Source organism: Aspergillus fischeri, genomic scaffold, assembly GCF_000149645.3.
Source record: "Aspergillus fischeri NRRL 181 1099437636249 genomic scaffold, whole genome shotgun sequence".
NCBI classification, from domain to species: Eukaryota; Fungi; Ascomycota; class Eurotiomycetes; order Eurotiales; family Aspergillaceae; genus Aspergillus; species Aspergillus fischeri.
Genome location: NW_001509770.1, coordinates 1,373,241 through 1,386,868, shown reverse-complemented (window position 1 = coordinate 1,386,868; position 13,628 = coordinate 1,373,241). Strand labels below are relative to the sequence as shown.

General features: G+C 48.5%; 6 protein-coding genes across 6 annotated transcripts; 4 read left to right on the top strand and 2 right to left on the bottom strand.

Moving 5' to 3' along the window:
• Nucleotides 1-904: 904 nt before the first annotated feature.
• Nucleotides 905-1,123, top strand: NFIA_012110 (uncharacterized protein; the record flags this gene model as incomplete). Its single annotated transcript, XM_001264418.1, has 2 exons — nt 905-964; nt 1,022-1,123. The coding sequence occupies 2 exons, from the start codon at nt 905-907 to the stop codon at nt 1,121-1,123; spliced, it is 162 nt and encodes a 53-aa protein (XP_001264419.1).
• Nucleotides 1,124-1,955: 832 nt separating this feature from the next.
• NFIA_012100 (DUF1754 domain-containing protein) lies at nt 1,956-2,516 on the bottom strand (the record flags this gene model as incomplete). The annotated part of the gene is made up of 3 exons (XM_001264417.1): nt 1,956-1,977; nt 2,039-2,136; nt 2,232-2,516. The coding sequence occupies 3 exons, from the start codon at nt 2,514-2,516 to the stop codon at nt 1,956-1,958; spliced, it is 405 nt and encodes a 134-aa protein (XP_001264418.1).
• A 747-nt stretch (nt 2,517-3,263) lies between these two features.
• NFIA_012090 (uncharacterized protein) lies at nt 3,264-4,518 on the top strand (the record flags this gene model as incomplete). Its single annotated transcript, XM_001264416.1, has 2 exons — nt 3,264-3,631; nt 4,122-4,518. The coding sequence occupies 2 exons, from the start codon at nt 3,264-3,266 to the stop codon at nt 4,516-4,518; spliced, it is 765 nt and encodes a 254-aa protein (XP_001264417.1).
• Nucleotides 4,519-4,778: 260 nt separating this feature from the next.
• NFIA_012080 (serine/threonine-protein phosphatase 2A activator) lies at nt 4,779-6,044 on the bottom strand (the record flags this gene model as incomplete). Its single annotated transcript, XM_001264415.1, has 1 exon — nt 4,779-6,044. One exon carries the CDS (start codon nt 6,042-6,044, stop codon nt 4,779-4,781), a length of 1,266 nt encoding a protein of 421 aa, XP_001264416.1.
• Nucleotides 6,045-6,583: 539 nt separating this feature from the next.
• On the top strand, nt 6,584-7,472 carry NFIA_012070 (uncharacterized protein; the record flags this gene model as incomplete). Its single annotated transcript, XM_001264414.1, has 2 exons — nt 6,584-6,974; nt 7,057-7,472. The coding sequence occupies 2 exons, from the start codon at nt 6,584-6,586 to the stop codon at nt 7,470-7,472; spliced, it is 807 nt and encodes a 268-aa protein (XP_001264415.1).
• A 781-nt stretch (nt 7,473-8,253) lies between these two features.
• On the top strand, nt 8,254-10,519 carry NFIA_012060 (amine oxidase; the record flags this gene model as incomplete). The annotated part of the gene is made up of 5 exons (XM_001264413.1): nt 8,254-8,301; nt 8,357-8,779; nt 8,829-9,167; nt 9,227-9,401; nt 9,459-10,519. 5 exons carry the CDS (start codon nt 8,254-8,256, stop codon nt 10,517-10,519), a joined length of 2,046 nt encoding a protein of 681 aa, XP_001264414.1.
• Between the last annotated feature and the right edge of the window lie 3,109 nt (nt 10,520-13,628).

Below are 13,628 nucleotides of genomic sequence, written 5' to 3'. Positions count from 1 at the left end.
GTGCAAGTGAATACTTGGACTTGGAAACTCTGTACAGTAACTTTTCAGAGGCCTCAGTCTCCACCCCCGATTTTGCCTCCACCAGGTAGCTATAAGTACTTACACTAGATCAGTAGTAGTAAGAGAGTAACTCGATATGTACGAAAGTAGAGTGAAAAATGGAGCCCTTTTGGATCAGCGGCGGCACTAGTGTACTATTCTGTACTATCAGTATCATGAATAATTACTAGTTGCTACTATGATACAACCTCCTACGTAGATGTCTCCAAATGAAGCAATCTAGCCTATCTAGTTATCTGGCTGGGTATTGTGACTCAGCATTCATCCCTCTCTTCCAGTTTCTCCTCAGTTCTTCCCATGTTAACTAATATTATTCATCCGTAGCATCATCTGGCTCCATCCATTCTTTAGTGAATTATTAAGGCAATCCCTTCCCCGTCGCCTCCTGTCTCTGTATCCGTTCGTACAAATTGACTTTTCTTTTTTTTGCCTCACTGCCACCTCAATTTCCAGCCAAACTCAACCTCCATCCTTTCATTAGACACCACCTATTGTTCCACTCCCGTGCCTTCCGATCATCGGTCTGCTTTCCGATCCTCTTTGAAAGACAATATATATAGCCGAGCCGCTGGCAGCAGTTACTTCCTCCTTCTTATCTCTTTTCTTATCGACTTGACTCCTCAACTGTCTGCTCTTCTCCCGAACCTTGCTCTCGAACCTCCTTATCTTACCCTCGACCTCGCAATCAATCACCTTTACTCTCAACCTCATCGTCTACCCGTCCATACGGTTCTTCTCGATTCCTTCTTAGCTGCATTCCTCAAACTGAGCCGATATATATTTCCTCGACTTCCTTCATCCTTCCAACCACCTTACCTAGCTCTTGTCGCAACTCTCTAACAACATGGCGCCTCGCAAGCCTCGCTGCAACTTCAAGGAGTGCAAGGAAGCCGCACAGCGGATCGTCGGTGACTGCAGCTTTTGCAATGGACACTACTGCTCGAAACACAGAATGCTGGAGGCTCACTCCTGTACGGGGTTAGAGGACTGCAAGAAGGAGTCTCACGCCCGAAACGCCGACAAGCTCAACAGCGAGCGTACCCAAGTCATCAAGGGCGTATAAGAACCTGGGACGGGTTTTCGCATCTCAAGCAATTCCGCCTTCGACAATTCTTTCGATCTACATCTTCATCCTACGTCGCAGTCGATTAAGCCCGTTGAGTTTAGCGCGGTGTTGTGACTCGATTTGATACCTTGGCCGGTTTGAGCATCAACGATTTCGTTTTTGTTCCTGTCGGCTGCACATAATGCAGATCCTCTTATTTTGGGACTTTGGGTTGGGAGATACTCTTTGGGTTTTATTTCTGATGGTTTTTTGCCCCATCTCATTATCATTCATACGCGTGGCGTTTATACATTGGAGTTTTGATGATTCACTACAATCTGCAATCTCGATTTGTTGCGTGGATACGGCATCGTTTTCAGCCATCCATAGACTACTGTTCTATCTACAACTGAGACGATTCGATTTCTCGTTTCTTCCTCAGTTACAGTCCTGGTTTTCTGCGTAATGTAGACCGCTCGGACCTGCTGTCGCGGGGATACGCTTGGGTGTCGCACATAACTGGTTGTACAGTCGATACCAAACTCATCGGTTTCGGGGACCTCGCCAATGACCTTGAGTCGTAGATGGGCTGTAGTGAGGCAACTAAGGCAGCTACCCTCGTAGCTTAGGCCGCATAGCGTGCCAGCCATCAGACATTTGGTCCAGTGGGAGCTCAACCTGATCTCGTGTCATATGATGTTCAACGACGTTAGAGGATTGGCAAATGCTACGTCCAAGAGCTTGAGAAATGAGATCTCGAGTCAATTCACGAAGTCTTTGAAACGAAAATCAATGGACTACTGAATAAGCGTACATATATATAACAAAAAAAAAGTCTCCAGAGCCCCATTTAACCGGGTCCGATCTTCGGCCTATAGCAGCACATGTCAGTCCGTGCCTTTTCACAAGCGCATAAGAAACGAAAACACATACATATCATGATGCTCACTCAACCTGCTCAAGTACTTATTCAACTCCTCCACTCGCTCCTTGTGAGTCTTGACTCCTTCCCGCTTTAGACGTTCCAAGAGCTACTCCGATATCAGTTGCTTTGTCCCTTGTTCGTACACCTTTCCACCGCCAAAAGAGGCGTAGGTAGAGTCTGTAGAGAGATTGAGATACGTACCCTCTTCTTTCGCGCCTCTTCGTACTTCCTTTCCGCTTCTGTCTTGCCTACTGTTGCACCCCCCTCATCGGGAGATGTGTGGTGGTCCTGGTGGTGGTCCTCGCTCCTCCCGTCTTCATCAGGGTGTCTAGCTTCGGGCGGCGCGGAGCCACCCTCACCCTCCTTGTCGGATTTGCTCTTCTTGGACTTCTTCTTTTTCTTTTCTACTCGGCCGTCGCTGACTTTGGAGCCTTTGAGTTTGAGTTTGCCGCCCCCGCCGGCTGTGTATTCGTCGCTGGGGGCCATTTGGGATTTTCTTCCTGGTTTGTTGGGGATTCAGACGTCCAAGACAGTGACTTATGTGTTTGGGTGGCAGGAGTTATATGGTTAATATGTTTTACTTTGGCGTGGTTCTGTGATGATGGGGTGTTGTAAGGCTCTAAGGCGTTGTAGATGGCGCTGGTCAGGTGATTATTTACTAATTTGGTTTAGCGTGTTTCTTGTTCTACTTCTAGAAGTGATATGGATGGAAGGAATGGTAGCTACAGGTTCCAAAGAAATTTGTTCCTGTTTCCAAATTTAAGACATGATGCCAAAGACGGCTTCTGGAAGAGTGCCTCCTTTGTTCGTTTGTTCTCCCTTTGTCTGGGGGAGGACAACACGATCTGGACAAAGGATGATCATGTCTAAGAGCCTAGGAGGATGCTGTGCTTGATAACCCAACAGCAAGGAGATATCCATTAGTTATTGCGTTTTTGCTTTTGCACAAAAGCCAGGTATCTCCGTTCCATGCTGAATACTAGGATACAATGACAGCCTCGTTTGAGCCCTTTGGTATTCTACCAGCTTGAGCGGTCTCTCTTTAACCTCAATGCTCTCTTTGATCATAAATCTTAGGATCCGTCTCTATTGGGCTTCAGTTCATTTCCTTATAAAGGCTCAAGGACGATGTTTCTGCTGCATCATGTTCCCGTCCCATCATCCTTCAACTATTCCACTTAAGCCCCCAAGATTTCCATTCATAAATCTCTAGAATATTCCCCCCGGACGACCATGCAACGCCTCTTCTCCGACGGCGATGACGACCTCTGCACAGCAGACACCCTCACAACGTGGTACGTCCATGTGCCGCTCTCCTCCGGCTACGCCCATGACAAGGTCGTCCTCTTCGACGCCATCTGCAGCGCCATCCAAGCCGGCCGCTGCGAGATCTATTCCTCGCGTAACCTAGAGAATACCATTTCCGGGTTCATGATTGAGGTCCAGGCTCGATTTTCCGACCCGGGGGCAGTTCGCCGTGCAGCGTATCATATTGCTCAACGGCATCTGGAGTTTCATAGAATGGAGATGCAGAGTAGGACGCAGACGAGGCTGGCGGAGAAGTGCCTGGCTAGTTTGAGTCTGGAGGATGCAGCAGGGAAGTAGAAAGAGCTTAGATAGAGGATCGAATGACTTTGGGGAATATCCTTCGTGTGGGTTTCGTGCGTTGGCGTTCTGGGATGGCTGAATAAGAAATATTGTTTCTTTGCAGTATCTTGAAGATACCAATGAGACGTCAACTTTCGGAAACACAGGCACAGGCAATTTGCCGCAATTACTGCCATATGCGCTTTATTAGTCCTAAGACCTTAACTGCGAGCAACTACAAAGGAATACATAAAGGTATTGTCTTGAAGGCCCAGACTCGTCTTGCAGATTCGACAATGCATGCAAGCCTTGTGTGGTCTCAAACTATGCAGTCATCTTTCTTGCATGTCTGATACTGCACTTTTAATTTCCATCTAGATGTCTCATTTACTGTATATAAATAGCGCCTTGAATGCATCACCACCATCAGTCATAGCATCAGCAATACATTACATCTCATCAGCCCTCTACAAAACCATTGAAACCCAACTATACCGAAACGAGCGAGGAAACAAGCAAAATGGGCCTCCTCGAACTCATCCAACACCTCCGCGGCGAAGAGTCCACAGGATACACCTGGTACGTCCACTTCCCCCTACACGGCGACCCACTGACCCAAAGCGAAATCCTTCGCACGGCCGTCCAGGAGCTGCGCCACAAGAAAACAACTCTGTGGCCATCTCGAGGCGCAGCGCCCAACAAGGGGATGCTGATGGAAGTAATTGTGGCTGATAACAAGACCGCGGAGGTGCTCAAGGCCGCTGGGACGGTCCTCGAGCGGCGGCTGCAGGATGCGAAGATGTCGCTTGAGCGGATTCTTCAGAGGGATAATGATAAGAGGGCGGATAATTATGTTACCAAGTTGACGAACGATTTGGCTGCATTGTCTATGGATGGGTAAAATGGTTTTATGGCGATCTGGCGTCGGTGTTCTTGGTTGGGTGTTGGGAGGTCGCTGGTACTTCCAGGGAGCGAGATTGAATGAACTTGCATGGGAGAGGAATGGTGACTTCTCTTGCTCAATCGATTCCGTGATGGATTTCTCAAAACGCCGGGAATAGCCTGTACTACTCCTTGGGTGAACAGGTGAAAATAGCATTTAATTGCTCGCTTCATTGATAGATCTAATGTAGGTGTAGTCATTCGTCATCAAGATAGATGCTAATCAAATGGAATCGGTCGTAGACCTGTTCCGCCAATTCGTTTCCTCATTTCGGCTCCAGCGGCAACTGTACTCGGCACTTTGATACCGCAGCAATCTCCGAAATGATCAGTGTGACGGGCGTGAGGATTACCATCTCCATGGTCGTGGAGGTCGTCCTCCTCCGCATCATCCGAGCGCTCTCCCATACTTGGGTCAGCGGGCAGCAGACTGCCGAATAGAAAATGCTGCATGATGGGTAACTTGCCCAGGACCTCCTTGATGAACATTTTCTTCATGCCTCCTTCAATCTTCAGCCAGTTTTTGGCACCGGAGATATCATCCAGCATGGGACTGTGCCACCGGAGACCTTTGACCGTCTTCACGCTGTCTACCCATCGCACTTGATCCAGGTAGATATATCTGTCTCCTTCTTCGTCTAATACTGCTGTGTTGTGGATCGCTAACGGTGTGATGTACGGATGATCCACAAGCTGGGCGGCACCGAAGAGGAAGGGCAGAAAATGGTAGTCATCCAGACCCCAGACACCATGTGAGCCAGCAGGCTCCAGGTAATAAGTCATTTGTACTTGCCGCATGAGATGCATATACTCGAGGTAAACTCTGAAAACGATCATTGGAAAGTCTGCTGTCGATATCATCTGCATCTGTCGAAGGCACAATAGCCACATCATAAAGTTCAACTCATGTCCTGAACCATAGTCCAACCGATCCCGCGATCCCAGGGAGTGGACCAAATATGATGATACCTCCTCTATGGCGTCCGCATTCTGTAGGCCGATGATGTCTCTATGCCATGTCGCATTCTGCGCAGCCACATCATCGAAGAGATCGCGGAAAGCCGGGTTACCGAACCTTGAACCGCCTTGGTCAATGGAAGGGTGCTTGTCAACGAGTTGTCTAATATTATCTATCACGGATAGAATTCTGGAGATGTTTGGGGAGGCAGGTTGGTCTTTGTTATCTGTAACCGCACGTCCTCTTACTGAATCAGAGAGGCCGAAAATGAAGGCGACGACGAGAGTGTAGGTCGACGATGCAAGAAAGGTCTCGTGATCTTTCCGCGATAGAATACGCCGAACAGGCCGTGTATAGGTATGAGTCGATAGATCGGGTGGGCTAGGGAGCGGAGGTGTCACCGGGGCGGGCTCTCTGGACGAGGGGCCAGAGTGAGACTTGCGACTAGCTCGCAGCTCGGATAACTTCTTGGACAAATCAAGCTTGGGTCCTGCTGGCGGAGACGACATAGTCGCATGAGATGCCATCATGTAGAAGTTCGCATCAAGAACAATCTGGTTCTGTCGGATGCTGGCAAGTGACCTCGAAATGTATCACTTGACTCTAAAGTAACAATACTACTGAGCTGACAACGAAATAAAGTGGTGTCATGGGCGCTTTCGCCGGCAGATGGGGCGTATCAACACACCGCCTGCTAGAAAAGGATTGTGACAGCATTGCCATAAGCAGGCTAGCGTCATCTTCAGTCACCATGTGATCAACCAATAGACTAGCCGCTAATGGCTAAGGAGATCCTGTTTGCGTAAAGACAAGCTGAAGGAAGCAGATGGAAGGATAGCTAAAGTCTGCTGTATATATGCGAAAGAGGCAAGAAATCACGGCAGGATATTAACCAATTCTATCGTCTTCTCAGCACCTCTGGCCATGGTCGATGTGAAACCTGGAGGACAATCTGGAGAATTAACGGTCGATATATCTACATCTGGCAGCTGATGGTGTGCCCTTTCAAATAAGCAAATACTGAATTGGCCTACTGTTAGTCCTGCATTTTGGCGAGCACGCCATCATGGACCACTCGGATCTGACTGAATCCCACGCCAGAGAGGCCACTAGAACGCATCGCTCTTCATCCTCTCCATCCAAAACCTCGAGTTCAGCACGCATGTCGCCATCAGCCCTGTCACAGGCAAGTAATGGTGCTGATCGAGCTGTAAGTAATGGACACTCCGCACAGCAGCAATCCGGTTCGACCGATGGCCTGAGAAACCGAGATTCCGGATCTGGCAACGGTAATGCAAAGAATTCAGCACAACGAAATGGAGGGAACACCGATGCATCAAACGATCAGTCGGGTTTGGACGATTCACATATCGCGTGGTATACTCGACTGGCGGAGAGATATGGCAGTGTAGAACTCGAAAATAAGGGAAGCGTCGCTCGAGATCATCTTGCATTAGGTGTGCCTCCACGTCTCGGTTTTCCTTTTTCTCCTCTTTCCATCCTGAATCTGTAGCATTCGTTAACGTCTGTCGCTGCTAGAACGCACGTTCTTGGCCTGGTTGAGAACCTCGCTAGCTTTTGCTTCCATTGGCATCGCAGTGACCCAGCTCTTCCGCCTGAACGCGACCCACGCACCGTCTTCCGACGTATCCTCTCAACAGTTCCCTTCACTCCTTTCACCCCCTTTCTATGATCCTGCAACAATAAAGATCACGTCTGAATCACAACGACTGCGGAATATCGGCAAACCTCTCGGAACGACGTTCATTGGAATCGCCCTGATGATCCTTCTGATTGGGTTCCACCGCTATTTTGAGAGTCAGTACTGGATCATCAGGGGCAAATTTCCAGCGAGCCGTGGAAGTGTTGCTCTGGTAGCAATTGTTGCGGCTGCTTTGATCGTAACCTCTTTTGTCGTCATACTCGCAATTTCGCCAAGTGCTACTGAGACCTAAGGCAAGTAGGAACAAGAAGCATCGTTTTCCAGGCGACTGGCGTTATTGTACGGGCATTCAACGTTACATTCACGATCTATGTTGAACTGTTTCATTTCAGTGTATATCCCTTTCACTACCCTATAAAACAGTATTGAGGCCAAAGGTGGAAGCTTGATCATTTCTGGCGCACCTATTATCAAGACCTAGATCTAGACTATTCAAGCTCAACAAGGTGCCGCCCGCAAGGTGTATACCATCGTAATCCATCAGATGTGAGTAGCGCAAGTCTTCCTTATTCTTTAGCTTACTTGTAATAGTCGAAGCGAAAGAAGAGTGCGGGGTTACGAAGGGAGCATCTTGCCCTCACTTACGCGCAGAACATTTGCTGCTTGACAACCAATGCGACGACTGGGATGAATTTATCTCGTATTGACTGACTTACCCAGAAGCTCTATGGATCAGTTGTCATTGACAATCTTTACCTCTAAGGTTGGAAGTTGATAAAGCATCCACTTCCCATCCTATCACGGCACTTGACCATCGGAGGTGCTGACCTATCAGTCACCATCGATGTGGTACTCCGCATCAACCTACCTCTAAAGGTTCAGCGTATCCTGAGTTCCTTAGATGGTGCCTTTGCGGTGGAAGGATGTGGTTTTGATCTGCTCGGACTGCTAGTCTGTGCCCATGGACCTTAAAAAGCCATGTCTCCCCCTCAGTATAGTTTGGTGTTCCAACTTTGGCTTTCCATCGTCGATTGCATCAATACGGATTGATAGACTAGCTTCTCATTGTAACTATGCTACAACATCCCCTCGACCCATTATTACCGGCTGAGATATCGCTGGTAAGCTTGTGTCTTCGCCAACGCTGCTATTGTTCAATCTAAGCTGACAGTTCAGGCCGTGCGTTATCTGAGAAATGCATACCCGAGCGATAAACTCGTCTTCAGGGTAGTCACCCTTTTGGAGCCTCCCAAAGCCCTGATGATACCATATCTAGAGGCAGAGCGTTCTGGCAAACAGGACGTCAATGCTCCGAAGCGGACTGCGTTCGTTCAATTCTACAAGAACACGACAGCAGATTTTCGCGAGGTTCATATTGAATTGGACACTGGCAAGATCACGAAAGAGAAAGACCTCGCGGGAAGGCACTCATATGTCGACACGGAGGAGATGCAGGCTGCTGAGGATGCTTGCATTGCCTCAGCCGAGGTGCAGGAGGCAATCCGTTTGCTAGAACTTCCAGAGGAGGCTGTCGTCTGTATTGAGCCTTGGACGTATGGGACCGACGGAATGAACGATATGTCGGAGCGAATTATCATGGTATAGTACTCGATCATGTCGGAGAGTGTAGTAGTAACTTTCTATACAGTGCTACTTCTATATGCGTCTTGGGAACCACGGTGATGCGAACCATTACGCGTATCCGTTAGATATCTGCGTGGAGATGTCGGGCGATCTCACGGTTAAGCGAGTTCTCTCACTACCTTTGGGTGAGCACGACAGAACTGGGCTTGTCAGTGAGATTAGTGTCAAGCCGTTTGATCGGAACAAGATCCACCGTACCAGCGAATATCATCCTGATCTTGTCACTGAAAGGCGAACTACAACCAAGCCGTACCAGGTCGTCCAGCCAGATGGGCCTTCGTTTCAGGTGCACGGAAATCTGCTCACCTGGGAGAAGTGGCGGATGAGAGTCGGGTTCAATTATGTGAGTCGCCATCTAGAAGCAGCGGTTGATTCCAAATTGACACTGTGCGCCTTCTCTAGCGGGAGGGCTTGACGCTCCACGATATTACTTATGATGGTCGGAGCATTTTCTACAGACTCTCACTGTCTGAGATGTTTGTTCCGTATGGCGATAGTCGTGCCCCATATCCGCGCAAGGCCGCTTTCGACCTTGGATCGAACTTGGCCGGTGTGAATTCAAATAACCTGAAGCTGGGTAGGTATTCATTCAAAGTGGGACTGATGGCAAGGCAATGCTAACAAGGATGAAAAGGGTGCGATTGCTTAGGCTATATCAAATACTTTGATGGATACCATCACACCTCTGCTGGTGACCCCATAGTTCTACCGAATGTAGTTTGCTGCCATGAAATTGATGATGGTATACTGTGGAAGCACACCAACTATCGGACGCAGAATGCCGTCGTGACAAGGTCGCGCGTCCTTGTGTTGCAGACGATCATCACGGTCGGGAACTACGAGTACATATTTGCATTTCACTTCACTCAAGATGCGTCGGTCACCTACGAGGTCCGCGCAACAGGCATTCTATCCACAGCACCCATCAACTTGGGCCAGACAGTACCATATGGAACCATCGTGGCCCCCGGGGTCATGGCGCCGTACCATCAGCACCTCTTTTCTCTGCGAATAGACCCAGCTATTGATGGGCACACGAACTCCCTGATGGTGGAGGAATCCCACGCAATGCCCTTCAACGACCCCAGCGTTCATAACCCTTTCGGAGTGGGATACACAACTGTGAACCACATCGTTGAGTCCGAAACACCGCTGGATCTTGATGTCACCAAAGGACGAGTGTTCAAGATCATCAACGAAAATGTCAAGAACCCCATGTCCGGAGGACCAGTCGGATATAAGCTTGTGCCGCACTACTCACAAATGGTACTGGCACACCCGTCATCCTACCACTTCAAGCGCTCTGAATTTGCCGAGCACGCTGTCTGGGTGACCCGATACAGCGATGAGGAGCGGTACAGCGCAGGCGAGCACACGATGCAGTCATTAGGAGGAGAGGGGATCGATTCCTGGATCCGATCGCGACCGGCGCCAGTCAGCGTGCGCAACGAGGATATTGTGATCTGGCACACGTTCGGGACGACGCATAACCCTCGCGTGGAGGATTGGCCTGTCATGCCGGCGGAGAAAATGACGGTATCTTTGAAGCCGGTGAACTTCTTCTGGAGGAACCCGGCATTAGACGTACCTGTCAGCTCGCAGGAGGATAACAAGAGTGTCCTGGTGCAGGATCAGGATCAGGATAAGGATAAGGATCGTGCGGCTATCCAGGCCGATGCTTGTTGCAAACTTTAAGAAACTGATAGGAGTGACGAGGTCATCGCCGTAATCATCGAGACCAAAGCGGTAATCTTGATCTAAAAGAATGTCCACCTATCTGCAGTGCAACCATGGAACATCTCATAGGGCTGAGATACGCTCTCGGATTTCGCCGTTTGCTTTGCATACCTATGGATGTCAGCCCTTATCTAATCGTACTGTATTTTGTGAACCGGTAGATCCGGAAGTGGTACTCCGTGGGTAGAGTACGGAACTCTTCGCAATCGCCGAGTGGATTAAGACGCTGACTGGTTCCAAGGTCAGAGAGAAGAGTTGCCGCTGACATAACCATGGATCAATAACTAACTATCTGAATCGTTCTAACTGGTAAATCCAATAATAGTTCTGGCTGCGATGCTTCGATGAGACATCGAAAGTAAGCCAAGACATCTATAAGAATAGACCCTTGCATACAACGTGGCTTATTGGGAATATCCCCCATCAACTGTTGTTTCGTAAACTGGGGTAATTACTGGAGAATAGGTAAAACTGGGTGAGAATCATGTTTATTCGTTCATGACATCTGTGCGATCATGACGCAGTTGCGGGATGTTGACAGCAGTATCTGCCCTCAGGGTGGCTTATCCCGCGACTCGCTATCTGATGCAGGTAGAAAGGTACTCGAAGCCATAAATACAGTAGTCGCGGAGAATAGAGTAACAAACACTTTATCAGTAGCCGGAAATAGCAACGATAAGTATCGCAAGGAAGTACGCAGGTTAAGCGCCGATGCAGTTGCTCGATGTTTGCGATGCGAACAGCGGCATGATGAGCTTCAATGACTTGGTTCCCGCACTTCCCGCAATCTTGTAGCGGTCTGAGACAGTGATGCGATCGAAGCTATCGATTGAGGATTCGAGTATGTTTCGAATTTGGGGTTGATGATCCGTGCCTGCTTTGTTCCGGAAATAGAACCGGATAAACAATGCATTGATGATCAAACTGCGCTATCTGCAAATGAAACAAATGAACAAGGAGACACATCCTGATGTCCGGAGAGTATTATTTCTAATATATCTCAAAGGCGGAGCATCTACGAAGTACTGTAGTTGATCATGGCATGAGAACCACTTCTGGGACAAGGCTATCATCTGCGGTTCCTGCATTTGTTACAGGTTGTCCAGAGTGTTCGAAACAGCAACAGGGAACCGCCTGGTCTGTGCCGTATGACTTGGCAATTATCGCCATGGATATACGTACTCCGCACTCCGTAGACACCTACCTAGTAAGATAAGTACCTGCACTTCATATAAGAGCTGAAAGCGTGAGATTGTATGCCAAGGAGAGAGAAGGGGGCCATAACCTGATTCATGGGGTATCCGTCAGGAATGTGTCAATTGCCAAATGCCTGACAAGTGACATTTGCCTCGATCATCCATAAGGGCAATCCTGAAAGATGCGCCATATCCACGTACTACCTTGACGTAGCCGCTCATACTCCACTTGCCAACAAGGGGGGCTGCTCAGCATCTAGCCCATGTCGGTTTTCTTCAAGACTAAGGGTGGCATATTTGCTCCAGCCGTACAGTCTGCATGTAATCTTTAGAATTAAGAATGCCACATCGAGCGTCAAGCCCTCCGGCCATTCTATGGAACCGAGTCCTTCAGAAATGAACAGTTCAAGAGGCTGTGTACGGAGTAAACTAAGAATATCAAGCAAAGCAGGGATCACCGGATCACCGTCTTATTGATGTGCCTGGTAAAATACACTAGACCATTGTAAGTTACTACTACTAGTTCACTTCTGGTTCAAGGTTAGCTTCATGGCACTAGCGGTGGCGCTCAGCCGGGTCTTGCCAAGATAAGTGAGATTTCGACTGGCCTTTCTGCACCGCTGATTGGATACGCCGTCAGGAACGGGCATTTAGTCCAGTTGGTGCCTGGAGGGATTTTCTCCGAAAGTGTTCACTTCGGAAATGACCATAGGTAATGTACGGTGTGCACTGCAGCTATTGACAATTTTTGATTATGAGATGCATTTAGTCTAAACCATAGCTAGTCAAATCCCAACAATCTGAACCTATTATTGATTGATTTATTATTATGATCTCTGCTGAATAACAATATTAAACCACGGGTGATTTAATAAGATTTGGCAGACTTTCAAGGGCGTTTGTGTCTTATCCCCTAACCAGGGTTGACCTCGTACACCCAGTGGCAACGCAGGGTCCATGACGCTTTTACTTTGAAGATGTTCCAGTCACAATCAAAAGAGAGTTTTGTATGACACTCACATGCTGGCTTGTTCATTCCAGTCCTCAAGAGACTCGAATTTCTCCCAGGTACATCCTGCCCCGGAGATGCACGAACCGAACTCCAACAAGGGCTCAGAAACGGTCGGTCCGAGTGACCGCAGCCAACTGGGTCCGCTTCATCATTCAATACCTTGGTCTCCTGTCTGCTAGATTCCTAAACTGAATGATGATGGATCATTATTCACGAATATTTAATAATATACGGCTAGTCTAGTTTGAATCTCTATGAATCATGGGAAATTAGAACCTAATAATAATAATAGGCACCTGATTCTTCGTACTTCGTAGACCTGTCAGATACTTGTATTGCAGCAGTTCGTGAAATTTCCTGCCACACATTGACTGGGTGGTGGATTTCTGATCGATTGGAGCGGGTAATACCGCGTATTGAACCGGTCAGTCAGGAACAAATTACGCTAAGGAAAGTTACTAACTGTCCTTGGACCCCCCAGGCCCCCACTATACTGTGCAACAGCCAATCAGTGTGTGTTGCCCTCCACACATTCACCCTTCTCCTCCCTCTTGCTGTGGCTCTCTCGCTGCCTCTCGCTCTATCTACCCGTCATTCACTCCTGGCCCGCAAATCAGCCTGTCCTCCTCCTTTGTTTCCGTCGGTTGCTCCAATCTTCGTCTTTTCTTTTTCCTGTAGTCTGCTAGTTTTACCAAGTCCGTTACTCCCGCCTCTTTACTCCTCCCCCATCCTCATCCTCATCCTCATCTCCTCTTGACTTCCCTCATTTTGCTTCTGTTGCTTCCTTTTGCTCTTTTCCTCTTTCTGTCCGCTCCTATTTTTCTCGTCTCAGATTTTGTCCCTCTGGCCCTTCTTGTGG